This window comes from Grampus griseus (assembly GCF_964374135.1).
Source record: "Grampus griseus genome assembly, chromosome: 8".
Taxonomy (NCBI): Eukaryota; Metazoa; Chordata; class Mammalia; order Artiodactyla; family Delphinidae; genus Grampus; species Grampus griseus.
The window spans coordinates 30,390,458-30,405,895 of record NC_139002.1 but is presented as its reverse complement, the minus strand read 5'-3'; the positions used below and the strand labels follow the sequence as shown (position 1 = coordinate 30,405,895).

The following is a 15,438-nucleotide window of genomic DNA, read 5'->3' as shown; positions in this document are numbered from 1 at the left end:
TGTTGTGCTGAATTCTCTAAATGTACCTTTTCTTAGAGCAGTATTTATTTATACAGATTGAAATATAGTTTTAATCTAAAGAGAATTGAATATTAGGCAACCTCAATGGAAACAATTTGGTTTGTGCCTCCTTTTACAAGGCCAAAATTAGTGCAATTTTTAATATGTCAAAGTACGTTTGTTAAATATTCTCAGTTTGTAAGGTAAAAGAATTTTCAAGCAAATAACCTAGCTCATGTAACCTGTTCTCAAAAAATCCAGCTGTATCCTCTCTGCCTTCTTCCATCATAGTGAGTCAATCATAAGGATATATTTGACATTTATGTTAATAAGCATATGTCAAGAGAGTTGCCAGCTAGCTCTTTCAAAAAGGAAATGTATTTTGAGACCCAAATCTGTCCACCTAAATTAAAGAAAAACTATAAAATGCAGCTTGAATTGGACTCTATTTCCGCTAAAATTTAGTAGCAATTTTGAGAATTATTTGATAGGTTAAGATTATTAATTTCATAAGGAGTTTTTCAAATTAATTATCAAGAACTTGAGAGACTGTTTGGAAAACCTGACAGTATGTCAATTGAGGATAGAATAAAATACATGCTTGAGAAATAACTAAGTTTAATTCCAGTTTGTGCTTTAGAAAGTTTCTTGAATTACTAAAAAAAATTTTGTATATTTTTTCTGTTAACAACTTTAAACTATTTTTTGCCTTTTTAAATTTTTAACTAGAATTGCTATTTAACTACACTATATAATATTTGTATATATTGAATAGAATATGAATATTTGAAATTTATATTTCTCTTGTGTAGGGTAATGCTCCCAAGCTGGTTTACACTCCACTGACAGACAAGTGCTACTTAACTCTCACTCAAGCCATGAAGATGGGACTTGGAGGAAATCCGTACGGACCAGCTGGAACTGGAAAAACTGAATCAGTAAAGGCTTTAGGTGGACTTCTTGGAAGACAAGTTTTAGTTTTTAATTGTGATGAGGTAGAATAAATAATTATCAAACGCTATAATAGTGTCTTAGATGTTTGGAATAGTTTTCACATACTTACATATGAAATGCTCTATTTTAAAATCACTCTTCTTTTAAATCACTTGAAAGTGGATTTTATTTGAGAAGTAAAATGGAGAGAGGTTGCACATAGTGTAGTCCAAAAACTTTTCTAAAGAGAACTATTACATAGAAATAATTTTAAATACAGAATGAAGCTTTATATTAGAGTAGAGGAAAAATCTTAAATTCTTATTAAGTTACCATTTTCAAAACATTGTGTGTATTTTGACTTAAAGAATAACTGAAACAAAATCTTATACTTGTTTAGTTCTGTGTACTTTTCAGAACACTTTCACATGAATTATTTTGTTTACTCCTTGAAACCATCCTAGGTTTTGAAAGAGTAGCTATTTAATCTCTGCTTAAAAAAGAACTAAAGAGGTATAGATGGGTGAAATGATTACCTTCTCACTAAATGACATAAAGTATTAAATTATTATTAGAGATTTTAATTATTTTTATTGAATATAATTTTTATTGTTATTTTTAAGGGCATCGATGTGAAGTCAATGGGACGAATATTTGTTGGTTTGGTGAAGTGTGGGGCCTGGGGTTGTTTTGATGAATTCAATAGACTAGAAGAATCTGTACTGTCAGCAGTTTCTATGCAAATCCAGACAATTCAAGATGCTTTGAAGAATCATAGAACTGTATGTGAACTGCTTGGCAAGGAGGTATAGCATATATTGGGAATTTAAAGAATTAAACTATTTTATAAGACTTTGCGTTACTCATACTCAGGCAAACAGTCTATCTTTATTTCTCCTGGCACCTCTGTTGCTAATTTGTGACCAGTGTGTTAAACCTTTTTACCTGTGAATTGTCTCTGAGTTTCTCACCCTTTTTGGGTCCCATTTCCACCATTTATCTTCAAACTTTTTTTTTTTTTTTTTTTTCTGCGGTACGCGGGCCTCTCACTGTTGCGGCTTCTCCCGTTGCGGAGCACAGGCTCCGGACGCGCAGGCTCAGTGGCCATGGCTCACGGGCGCAGCCGCTCCGCGGCATGTGGGATCTTACCAAACTGGGACATGAACTCGTGTCCCCTGCATCGGCAGGCGGACTGTCAACCACTGCGCCACCAGGGAAGCCCCATCTTCAAACTTTTGATATTGAATAATCCAGTTATAATAATATTTGCTAACATTTATCAAACACTCTATGCCACTGTGCTTAGTGCTTTTATGCATTGTTTCATTTAGTACTCATAACAATCCTTTGACTTAGGTACTATTATATTTTTTTAACTTTATGGATGAGGAAACTAGGGCTTGATATGTTAAACATAAGAAATGGAGCTGGAAATTGAACCCATGTCTGTCTAATTCTGAAATTCATGTTTTTAATCACTATTCTGTATGAATCTTAAAACAATAAATACTTAACTATTCTTCTGTTGCTCACTTCTCCCCATAGGAGGTATACATTCATGTCATTAGAACTTAAACTTATTTGTATGTAAAACATAGATTTCTCTATATAATGTGTAATGGTGAATATACTGAAAGTTGAAAGAACTGTGAAATTATCCTCTTCCCCATAATAACATTTTCCCAATACAAGTTTTTCAGGGTAGACCAAGGAAGTAGGACCCCTTCTAACTTGCCTGTTACTTACATGATGTTTCAACTCTTTCTTAACAAAGAAAAGAGAAATTCTTCAGTTTTTACCTCTCTGTCATCAAAATTTATTTTCTACCCTGTTCATTTTTTGTCAGTTCCTCCTCTTAGAAAGAAAAATTGTCCTTTTTCCCAACTCAAACTAATTTTTCCATCTATACTTTGGAATCTGCTTCCAAGGGACCTTCTCTTCAGAGTTATCTCCGTCCTTCTACTCATTTCTCGTTGGCTTTTAAACATAATCACATATTTTCCTTCTTAATAATGTGTTATATTATATTAGATATAATGATACTGTAATATAATATTTAGTATAATTAAAACATAAGCGAACCTTCCCTTAATTCATCTTTCCTTCCAACCACACTTTTTGTTTTCTTTCCTTTATAGCCAGGTTTTTTACTCTAGGTATTTCTACTTCCTGATTGCCCATTCATTGTTTATACATTATAATTCTGCCTTTCTATTCTTAGTGCTTTGTTGAAAATGCTCCTATTAGATACTCTCATGATATTTTGCTCTTATAGCATTTATTAACTATGATTGCTTCTTTCAAATATTCAATAGACTATAAACTCCAGAAGGGCATAAACTATTACTGACTTTAGTTCAGAGTTATGTTGTCTCTGTGTACTTAGCAAAGTGCCTAACACAAGGAAGGCTTTTAGTAAACATATGCTGAATGAATGAATAGACATTCAAACTAGTTACAATCACTTAAACTTTCAGCCTCAAAAAACTGATTGTAAAGAGCCTCTATAAAGTAGTGTAGTTCCTAAGGAGTTTATTATATGTTGAGTAAGAAGATGTTTAGCACACTAGTGGTTGCTTTTTGCTAAGGTATAAGATGTATGTGTAGAAATATGTCACAATAAAACTTCTATTTGCAATATGTTTTATAGTTATAGTTTCAAGTATTTGATGCCTATGTTTTAAATTAATATTCCAGGTAGAAATAAATTCTAATTCTGGAATTTTTATCACTATGAATCCTGCTGGAAAAGGTTATGGAGGAAGACAAAAACTGCCTGATAACCTTAAACAGCTTTTCAGGCCAGTAGCCATGTCTCGTCCAGACAATGAGCTTATTGCAGAAGTTATTCTCTATTCAGAAGGCTTTAAAGATGCTAAGGTGTTGGGCAGAAAATTGGTAGCTATCTTCAATCTATCCAGGTGAGTTTTCCTGTTTTAAATATTTTAATATTTTATAGTTCCATGATTGATCAGGGTTATTAATGACCATTTTCCACATTTGTCCAATTTACCTATTCAGTGATTTTCATATTGGTGATTTTCATAAGTACAATTTTGTATTGTACTCAAGGTGTTGGTAAGAAAGATTTTAGTTTGAATAACAGAAACGTCTGGCTCAAAACTGCTTGTTTTTCATAAATACTATTAATTCAATTTCACGTTTTTTCTGCAAAATATTTTTATTGGAGTACTCCAGCTAAATGATACTTACTAAACTAATTTACCAGCTGACCACTCAAAGCCTACTGTTGTTTGGAGGGAATCTTTCACATTTTTTTTTTTTTTATGTCTGATTTCTAGTAATAGAGATTGACTTTTAGCTTCTTTGGACAACCTAGAATTCTGGTCCATATTACTTAAGAGACAGTGAGAACTAGAGTGTCAGAGATTGAGAGCAAGATGGATTGATGAAAGACTTTAGGAATAAAAGTAACAGGTGGTTATCATTTAGTGTCTTCATTAAGATGATAGCCAGTTTGTGAAAGGTTTATCCTGATCCTTGAGAACCATCCATCTTTAACATTTTACTTGAGTGATTATTTTGTGTTGCTTGATTCATTTTTATAAACTAATGTAATATTAGGAATTATTTCTATGTGTTAGTAGTTAGATTCTGTATTTCTTTTAATATGATTACAAAAATAATTTCTTATAGCTATTTGATGATTTATGATTTCCATGTCTTTACCTAAGAGAACTTTTGACACCTCAGCAACATTATGACTGGGGTTTGAGAACTTTGAAGACAGTTCTGAGAGGAAGTGGAAATCTTCTTAGACAGCTGAAGAAAACTAGTGTTAAACAAAAAGGTATGATTCATTATGCCAATTATAATCTTATTTTTTAAAATAAGTTTTAATTTATTATAGTTTTAGATTTATATAAAAGTTATACATATAGTATAGAGGGTTTCTGAATATTACGTTCTCCCAGTTTCTCCTGTTGTTAACATCTTACATTAGTATTGTACATTTATTGAAACTAATGAACCAACATTGATTCATAATTTTTTAATAAAGTCCATAATTTATTGAGATTTTTCCTAATTTTTACCTATGTCTCATCATAACTTTTAAACATGCATTAAATATTTAATAGTTGTGGTATATAGAGGAATAGTCTAGTCCACTTGTGCTCAATCTTTAACAGGCATTAGAGTCACCTAGAGGCTTGTTGAAACACAGATTGTTGGACCCCACACCCAAAGTTCCTGAATTGGTAGGTCTGGAATAGAATCTGAAAATTTGTCTAGTCTTGAAACAAGAACAGAAACCTTAGAAACACATGGAGATTTTCTCTTTCAAAGATAGTATACTAAACAAAATTACCCTTTTACTTTTTTTTTTTTGAATTTTTAAATTTAATTATATATATATTTTTATACAGCAGGTTCTTATTAGTCATCAATTTTATACACATCAGTGTATACGTGTCAATCCCAATCTCCCAGTTCATCACACCACCACCTCCACCACCACCCCCAGCCGCTTTCCCCCCTTGGTGTCCATACGTTTGTTCTCTACATCTCTGTCTCAACTTCTGCCCTGCAAACCGCTTCATCTGTACCATTTTTCTAGGTTCCACATATATACGTTAATATACGCTATTTGCTTCTCTCTTTCTGACTTACTTCACTCTGTATGACAGTCTCCATATCCATCCACAGCTCAACAAATGACCCAATTTAGTTCCTTTTTATGGCTGAGTAATATTCCATTGTATATATGTACCACAACTTCTTTATCCATTCATCTGTCGATGGGCATTTAGGTTGCTTTCATGACCTGGCTATTGTAAATAGTGCTGCAGTGAACATTGGGGTGCTTGTGTCTTTTTGCATTATGGTTTTCTCTGGGTATATGCCCAGTAGTGGGATTGCTGGATCATATGGTAATTCTATTTTTAGTTTTTTAAGTAACCTCCATACTGTTCTCCATAGTGGCTGTATCAATTTACATTCCCACCAACAGTGCAAGAGGGTTCCCTTTTCTCGACACCCTCTCCAGCATTTGTTGTTTGTAGATTTTCTGATGAAGCCCATTCTAACTGGTGTGAGGTTATACTTCATTGTAGTTTTGATTTGCATTTCTCAAATAATTAATGATGTTGAGCAGCTTTTCATGTACTTCTTGGCCATCTGTATGTCTTCTTCAGAGAAATGTCTATTTAGGTCTTCTGCCCATTTTTGGATTAGGTTGTTTGTTTTTTAATATTGAGCTGCATGAGCTGTTTATATATTTTGGAGATTGACCCTTTGTCCATTGATTCATTTGCAAATATTTTCTCCCATTCTGAGGGTTGTCTTTTCGTCTTGTTTATGGTTTCCTTTGCTGTGCAAAAGCTTTGAAGTTTCATTAGGTCCCATTTGTTTATTTTTATTTCCATTACTCTAGGAGGTGGATCAGAAAAGATCTTGCTGTGATTTATGTCAAAGAGTGTTCTTCCTATGTTTTCCTCTAAGAGGTTTATAGTATCCAGTCTTATATTTAGGTCTCTAATACATTTTGAGTTTGTTTTTGTGTATGGTGTTAGGGAGTGTTCTAATTTCCTTCTTTTGCATGTAGCTGTCCAGTTTTCCCAGCACCACTTATTGAAGAAACTGTCTTTTCTCCATTGAATATCCTTGCCTCCTTTGTCATAGATTAACTGACCATAGGTGCATGGGTTTATCTCTGCGCTTTCTATCTTGTTCCATTGATTTGTGTTTCTGTTTTTGTGCTAGTACCATATTGTCTTGATTACTATAGCTTCGTAGTATAGTCTGAAGTCACGGAGTCTGATTCCTCCAGCTCCGCTTTTTTCCCTCAAGACTGCTTTGGCTCTTTGGGGTCTTTTGTGTCTCCATACAAATATTAAGATATTTTTTTCTAGTTCTGTAAAAAATTCCATTGGTAATTTGATAGGGATTGCATTGAGTCTGTAGATTGCTTTGGGTAGGATAGTCATTTTCACAGTATTGATTTTTCCAGTCCAAGAACATGGTATATCTCTCCATCTGTTTGTATCATCTTTGATTTCTTTCATCAGTGTCTTTTAGTGTCCTGTATACAGGTCTTTCGTCTCCCTAGGTAGGTTTATTCCTAGGTATTTTATTCTTTTTGTTGCAATGATAAACGGTAGTGTTTCCTTAATTTCTCTTTCAGATTTTTCATCATTACTATAAAGGAATGCAAGAAATTTCTGTGCATTAATTTTGTATCCTGCAACTTTACCAAATTCATTGATTAGCTCTAGTAGTTTTCTGGTGGCATCTATAGGATTCTCTATGTATAGTATCACGTCATCTGCAAGCAGTGACAGTTTTACTTCTTCTTTTCCAATTTGTATTCCTTTTATTTCTTTTTCTTCTCTGATTGCCGTGGACAGGACTTCCAATACTATGTTGAATAATAGTGGTGAGAGTGAACATCCTTGTCTTGTTCCTGATCTTAGAGGAAATGCTTTCAGTTTTTCACCATTGAGAATGATGTTTGCTGTGGGTTTGTTGTATATGGCCTTTATTATGATGAGGAAGGTTCCCTCTATGTGCACTTTCTGGAGAGTTTTTATCATAAGTGAGCGTTGAATTTTGTCAAAAGCTTTTTCTGTATCTATTGAGATGAACATATGGTTTTTCTTCTTCAATTTGTTAATATGGTGTATCACAATGATTGATTTGCTTATAATGAAGACTCCTTGCATCCCTGGGATAAATCCCACTTGATCATGGTGTATGATCCTTTTAATGTGTTGTTGGATTCTGTTTGCTAGTATTTTGTTGAGCCTTTTTTGTTTTTTTTGCGGTATGCGGGCCTCTCACTGCTGTGGCCTCTCCCGTTGTGGAGCACAGGATCCGGACGCGGAGACTCAGCGGCCATGGCTCACAGACCCAGCCATTTCGTGGCATGTGGGATCTTCCTGGACCAGGGCACGAACCCGTGTCCCCTGCATTGGCAGGTGGACTCTCAACCACTGTGCCACCAGGGAAGCCCTGCTGAGGCTTTTGCATCTATATTCATCAGTGATATTGGTCTATAATTTTCTTTTTTTCTAGTATCTTTGTCTGGTTTTGGTATCACGGTGATGGTGGCCCTAAAGAATGAGTTTTGGAGTGTTCCTTCCTCTGCAGTTTTTTGGAAGAGTTTGAGAAGGATGGGTGTTAGCTCTTCTCTAAATGTTTGATAGAATTCACCTGTGAAGCCATCTGTTCCTGGACTTTTGTTTTTTGGAGGATTTCATTACTTGTGATTGGTCTGTTCATAGTTTCTATTTATTCCTGGTTCAGTCTTGGAAGATTATACCTTTCTAAGAATTTGTCCATTTCTTCCAGGTTGTCCATTTTATTGGCATAGAGTTGCTTGTAGTAGTCTCTTAGGTTGCTTTGTATTTCTGCGGTGTCTGTTGTAACTTCTCCTTTTTCATTTTTAATTTTGTTGATATGAGTCCTCTCCCTCTTTTTCTTGATGAGTCTGGCTAATGGTTTATCAATTTTCTTTATCTTCTCAAAGAACCAGCTTTTAGTTTTATTGATCTTTGCTATTGTTGTCATTGTTGTCTTTCTTTCTATTTCATTTATTTCTGCTCTGATCTTTATGCTTTCTTTCCTTCTGCTAACTTTGCATTTTGTTTGTTCTTCTTTCTCTAGTTCCTTTAGGTGTAAGGTTAGATTGTTTATTTGAGATGTTTGTTGTTTCTTGATGTAGGCTGGTATAGCTATAAACATCCCTCTTAAACTGCTTTTGCTGCATCCCATAGGTTTTAGATCGTTGTGTTTTCATTGTCATTTGTCTCTAAGTATTTTTTGATTTCCTCTTTGATTTCTTCAGTGATCTCTTGGTTATTTAGTAATATATTGTTTACCCTCCATGTGTTCGTGTTTTTTATGTTTTTTTCCCTGTAATTCATTTCTGATCTTATAGCGTTGTGGTCAGAAAAGATGCTTGATATGATTTCAATTTTCTTAAATTTACTGAGGCTTGATTTGTGACCCAAGATGTGATGTATCCTGCAGAATGTTCCATGTGCACTTGAGAAGAAAGTGTAATCTGCTGTTTTAGGATGGAATGTCCTATAAATATCAATTAAATCTCTCTGGTCTATTGTGTCATTTAAAGCTTCTGTTTCCTTATTTATTTTCATTTTGGATGATCTGTCCATTGGTGTAAGTGAGGGGTTAATGTCCCCCACTCTTACTGTGTTACTCTTGATTTCCTCTTTTATAGCTGTTAGCAGTTGCCTTATGTATTGAGGTGCTCCTATGTTGGGTGCATATATATTTATAATTGGTATAGCTTCTTCTTGGATTGATCCCTTGATCATTATGTAGTGTCCTTCCTTGTCTCTTGTAACATTCTTTATTTTATAGTCTGTTTATCTGATATGAATATTGCTACTCCAGCTTTCTTTTGATTACCATTTGCATGGAGTATCTTTTTCCATCCCCCACTTTCAGTCTGTATGTGTCCCTAGGTCTGAAGTGTGTCTCTTGTAGACAGCATATATATGGGTCTTGTTTTTGTATCCATTCAGCAAGCCTGTGTCTTTTGGTTGGAGCATTTAATCCATTCACCTTTAAGGTAATTATCGATATGTATGTTCCTATGACTATTTTCTTAATTGTTTTGGGTTTGTTTTTGTAGGTCCTTTTCTTCTCTTGTGTTTCCCACTTAGAGAAGTTCCTTTAGCATTCATTGTAGAGTTGGTCTGGTGGTGCTGAATTCTCTTAGCTTTTGCTTGTCTGTAAAGCTTTTCATTTTTCTATCAAACCTGACTGAGATTCTTGCTGGTAGAGTAGTCTTGGTTGTAGGTTCTTCCCCTTCATCACTTTAAATATGTCCTGCCAGTCCCTTCTAGCTTATAGAGTTTCTGCTGAGAAATCAGCTGTTAACCTTATGGGAGTTCCCTTGTATGTTATTTGTCATTTTTCCCTTGCTGCTTTCAATAATTTTTCTTTGTCTTTAATTTTTGCCAATTTGATTATTATGTGTCTTGGCGTGTTTCTCCTTGGGTTTATCCTGTATGGGACTCTTTGTGCTTCCTGGACTTGGGTGGCTATTTCCTTTCCCATGTTAGGGAAGTTTTTGACTATAATCTCTTCAAATATTTTCTCGGCTCCTTTCTTTCTCTCTTCTCCTTCTGGGACCCCTATAGTGTGAATGTTGTTGTGTTTAATCTTGTGCCAGAGGTCTCTTAGGCTGTCTTCATTTCTTTTCATTCTTTTTTCTTTATTCTGTTCTGTGGCAGTGAATTCCACCATTCTGTCTTCCAGTTCACTTATCCGTTCTTCTGCCTCAGTTATTCTGGTATTGATTCCTTCTAGTGTATTTTTCATTTCAGTTATTGTATTTTTCAATCTGTTTGTTTGTTCTTTAATTCTTTTAGGTCTTTGTTAAACATTTCTTGCATCTTCTCAATCTTTGCCTCCATTCTTTTTCCGAGGTCCTGGATCATCTTCACTATCATTATTCTGAATTCTTTTTCTGGAAGGTTTCCTATCTCTACTTCATTTAGTTGTTTTTCTGGGGTTTTGTCTTGTTCCTTCATCTGGTACATAGCCCTCTGCCTTTTCATCTTGTCTATCTTTTTGTGAATGCGGTTTTTGTTCCACAGGCTGCAGGATTGTAGTTCTTGCTTCTGCTGTCTGCCCTCTGCTGGTTGAGGCTATCTAAGAGTCTTGTGCAAGTTTCCTGATGGGAGGGAGTGGTGGTGGGTAGAGCTGGCTGTTGCTCTGGTGGGCAGAGCTCAGTAAAACTTTAATCCACTTGTCTGCTGATAGGTGGGGCTGGGTTCCCACCCTATTGGTTGTTTGGCCTGAGGCGAGCCAACACTGGAACCTGCAGGCTTTTTGGTGGGGCTAATGGCGGCCTCTGGGAGGACTCACACCAAGGAGTACTTCCCAGAACTTCTGCTGCCAGTGTCCTTGTCCTCACGGTGAGCCACAGCCACCCACCGCCTCTGCAGGATACCCTCCAACACTAGCAGGTAGGTCTGGTTTAGTCTCTCCTGTGGTCACTGCTCCTTCCCCTTGGTCCCGATGTGCACACTACTTTGTGTGTGCCCTCCAAGAGTGGAGTCTCTGTTTCCCCCAGTCCTGTCAGAGTCATGCAATCAAATCTCGCTAGCCTTCAATGTCTGATTCTCTAGGAATTCCTCCTCCCATTGGCAGACCCCCTGGTTTGGAAGCCTGACGTGGGGCTCAGAACCTTCACTCCAGTGGGTGGACTTCTGTGGTATAAGTGTTCTCCGGTCTGTGAGTCACCCACCCAGCAGTTATGGGATTTTGTTTTATTGTGATTGTGCCCCTTGTACTGTCTCATTGTGGCTTCTCCTTTGTCTTTGCATATGGGGTATCTTTTTTGGTGAGTTCCAGTGTGTTCCTGTTGATGACTGTTCAGCAGTTAGTTGTGAGTCTCATGTTCTCGCTAGAGGGAGTGAGAGCACGTCCTTCTACTCCCCCATCTTGGTTCAGGCTCCAAAATTACCCTTTTAAAGAAATATTTTAAGATTATAAAAATACCTTTTTTTAGATTAATTAATTTATTGAAGCTGCTCTGGGTCTTAGTTGCAGCACGCAGGATCTTCGTTATGGCACGCGGGATCTTTTCGTTGCGGCATGTGGCCTCTTTAGTTGCGGCACGTTGGCTTCTTCGTTGTGGCATGCGGGCTTCTTAGTTGTGGCATGTGAACTCTTAGTTGCGGCATCCATGTGGGATCTAGTTCCCCGACCAGGGAATTATCTCAGGCCTCCTGTGTTGGGGAGTGTGAAGTCTTATCCACTGGACCATCAGGGAAGTCCCAAAAGTACCTTGGAGCAAAGGATAATTTTAGATTTATTACAGTAAAGTTGCGAAGTTAGCATTTCCATCATTTCCCTCTTATTTGCTGTGGTACATTTGTCAAAACTGGGAAACTGAGGCTGGTACATTACTATTAACTAAGTTCCAGACTTCATTTGGATTTCACCTGCTTTATCATTAATGTCCTCTTTCTGTTCCAAGATTGAATCTAGGGTGCCATGTTGTATTAAGTTGTCCTGTCTCCTTAAGTCTCCTCTGCTCTGTGACAGTTTCTCAGTCTGTTTTTGTATTCATGACCCTGACAGGGTCCTAGTCAGATATCACGTAGACTCTTCCTCAGTCTGGGTTTTTTTTCTGATATTTAACTCATGATTTAATTGAGCTGTGAACATTTGGAAAAAAATACTGCAGAGGTGGAGTGCCCTTTTTAATTCATTTTAGTGGGTATGTAATAACCTTTTGACATCACTGGTGATGTTCACCTTCATTACTTATGTTAATGTTTTCCAGGTTTCTCTACTGTAAAGTTGTTATTTTCCCCTTTCCTGACTCTCTTCTTTGGAAGCCAGTTACTAAATCTAGCTCACCTTGAAAGTGGGGAGGCAAGGATTAAGCTCCATCTCTTGGGGGGGGAGTATCTGCTTATATAATTTGAAACTCTTCTGTAAAGAAGGTTTGTCTCTTCTTTTCCATGATGTATTTATTAAATCATTTATTCAGATCAGTATGGACTCATGCATATTTTTTTATACTTTACCACTTTTTTCCCCATTTATATAAAGTAAGTTATTACCCCCACCAATTGATGTTTGCCTTCATGAAAGGCTGAATATTCAGCCTCTAGGTTGCTATCCAAATTTAAGTTAAATCACCATGAAAATAAGATAACATAAGAAAGAAGACTACATGAAATTACCTATTTGGACTTTAAATGGTCAAAATATACATCTTAAAAAAGGAAACTACAGCTTTTTTATTAGGTTGGCATATACCAGGGCAGATAAGGTATTTGTTGAAGTACTTAGATTACCATTTTTCCGTTGTCTATCTCTGGTGATTTTCATGAAATATATAAACCATACCTGTAGTAAATAAAGATGGCTTACTTATGAGTTCAGTGCTTTAAATAAACTCTAGTGCAGCCAAGCCTCTTTATATATATTTAAAGATAGAAATATTAAACAATTATAGAGAAATACCATACTAAAAATAGTTTCTTGCCTTTATATAGGTGTCTGATCAATTAATAGCTAATATCCTTGAAAAAATAAGAATCTGACGATATTAGTATTTACATTTGGTTTAAGAATAGATTTGTGAACCAGTTTTGAGCAACACTGATCAAAGAGTTTTGCTCAGTTTGTTAGTTTTTAGTTTTAGGACAAAAATCTCTGCGAGGCAAATATGCTGGTATATTTGGAAAGATACCTAAATCTGGAATTAAATGCCACCTATAATACTTAATGCTGAGCTCTCTCAGATAAGTCATTTAAACCCTTAGAGACTTAATGGTCTCGTGTAAAATTGGAATAATAATAGAAATACTTCCTTACTCTATACAGTTGTTATAAGGATTACATCAGAATGGTAAAGTACTATGCAAAGAAATGTGTTAATGATTTTTATTATTAATTAAAGTCTGGGTACCCTGGGATTCAAATTCTATGAAAAATAGTCCAAAACTCAGTAATACTTGTTTTTCAGCAGTTAAAAGATAGTTAAGTAAGCTTGCCAATTCGCATGATAGCATATGTCTTTAAATGTTACTAAATTCTAGTGCATCATTTAATTACTAATAATGCATATCAAGGCACGTAAAGACTTTTTATAGTCATTAGATTCATAACTAATAATTTTAAAATGAAACTTTTTCTCTAGTTAATGAAAGTCATATTGTGGTACAAGCACTGAGGCTTAATACAATGTCAAAGTTTACATTTGCTGATTGCACTCGGTTTGATGCACTGATTAAAGATGTGTTTCCTGGAATTGACTTTAAAGAAGTAGAATATGATGAACTGAATGCTGCATTAAAGCAAGTCTTTGAGGAGGCCAACTATGAAATCATATCCAATCAGGTAACTGTCAAGAATACTTCATAATATATTGATCCTTTCTCCTAGTTAATTCTTTATTAACTATCTTTATCTTTTATCTTTCAACTTATCTTTCATCTTTCAACTTAAATCTTACTCACTCATGAAAGCCTTCCCTAATTTTCAAGTCCAAATTAGGTCCCCTTGCTATGTGCTTTCCTTACCTTTGTTGTATATACATATTTAATGTTAAGTTGCACACTTGATTAATATTTGATTAATATTAATATTTGATTCTCCCCCACCAGATAGTAGTCTCCATGAAAGGTGGGATCCATGTCTGTTTTACCATTTTATTCCTAGTGCCTGTTACAGAGCCTGGCATGTAATCGATCCATCATATGTGTCTTTGATAGTTGATTATGTATGATTTAGTTTAACTTTGACAATTTCTTAGGAGAACTTCACTTTCGTAGGTCTTTTTATGTAGCACAAATACATGTTCAAAATGAATACTTTTTCCTCAGGGGTATAAATGAATGAATGAATTAGCAAAGTGAATAAAATATTTAGTATATTTTATTTGAATGAATGAGTGAGTGAAGACAATAGTGAACATATTGTATTGTCAACTTGGAAAGCATACTTCTTTTTTTTAAAGAAATATGAATTTAAAGATCATGTTGTAAATATATTCAGATTTGTTTAGTAATTCTTTTATTTAAGGCTTTATCTTCCACTGAAGAAATAAAAGGCTTAATTTATGTTTGAAATAGAACAACTGTTGTCGAATGAGAGTAGAACTGTGTTTGATTGTACACTATAAATCATATATGAACATGTTTCTTTTCTACTAGATCAAGAAGGCTTTAGAATTGTATGAACAATTACGCCAGAGGATGGGAGTTGTTATTGTTGGTCCAAGTGGTGCTGGAAAATCAACTCTTTGGAGAATGTTAAGGGCAGCACTTTGTAAAATTGGCAAAGTGGTAAAACAATATACCATGAATCCCAAAGCTATGCCTAGACATCAATTATTAGGCCATATTGACATGGATACAAGGGAATGGTCTGATGGTGTTTTGACAAATAGTGCTCGCCAAGTAGTTCGAGAACCTCAAGGTTGGTCTCTATTGTGTGATTTATTGATTTATTTAATAATTTTTAGAGGATGATAGAGGTTGTCTATAATGCTATCCTTTTCAAGTCTTATACATGACCATAAACTGCCGTATAGTGATCTACTTTGATATTTTACTTTGGAGGGGTGAAGACATGCTATCATTTTTACCTGTTATTCCATAGCAACTTTTATTATAATAGAAACTCAGAGTAATCTGGGTGAAATGTAGTTTACAGCTAGATTAATCTACTGAATAAAATAATATCTTTGATTGCTGAACTGATATTATAGTACCTCATAAATAAGCAAGATAAGTTTTTATTTAGGATTAAAATTGGTATGTGTGTCTGAACTTATCAGTTTGAATACAGTGCTTTCAATAATTTTGAAAATTTGAATCATAAAATAGTAGACTTTCTGGTCTAAATTTTTTGGCTTGGTGTTTAACAGAATTCTTGGTCAGACTCCCTACTTTTTGTTAGATCATAATTTAATTAATAGTTGTTTTCCTAAGCCAGTGAATGAAAGGTTTAGAATGTCTTAAGACATTGGAAGGAATTTTCAGTGTA

The 15,438-nt window shown here is 35.1% G+C and overlaps 1 protein-coding gene across 2 annotated transcripts in view; it reads left to right on the top strand.

The window, feature by feature from the left end:
• Window positions 1-15,438, top strand: part of DYNC2H1 (dynein cytoplasmic 2 heavy chain 1) — a gene marked incomplete at its 5' end in the record, with an annotated part of 370,982 nt that overhangs the window by 68,270 nt on the left and 287,274 nt on the right. For both annotated transcript variants that reach the window (XM_082660860.1, XM_082660861.1), the window contains 6 exons: window positions 813-995; window positions 1,557-1,739; window positions 3,631-3,854; window positions 4,629-4,744; window positions 13,589-13,788; window positions 14,604-14,868. In XM_082660860.1, the coding sequence (XP_082516986.1) occupies window positions 813-995; window positions 1,557-1,739; window positions 3,631-3,854; window positions 4,629-4,744; window positions 13,589-13,788; window positions 14,604-14,868 (1,171 nt within the window). The remainder of the gene's footprint in view (window positions 1-812; window positions 996-1,556; window positions 1,740-3,630; window positions 3,855-4,628; window positions 4,745-13,588; window positions 13,789-14,603; window positions 14,869-15,438) is intronic.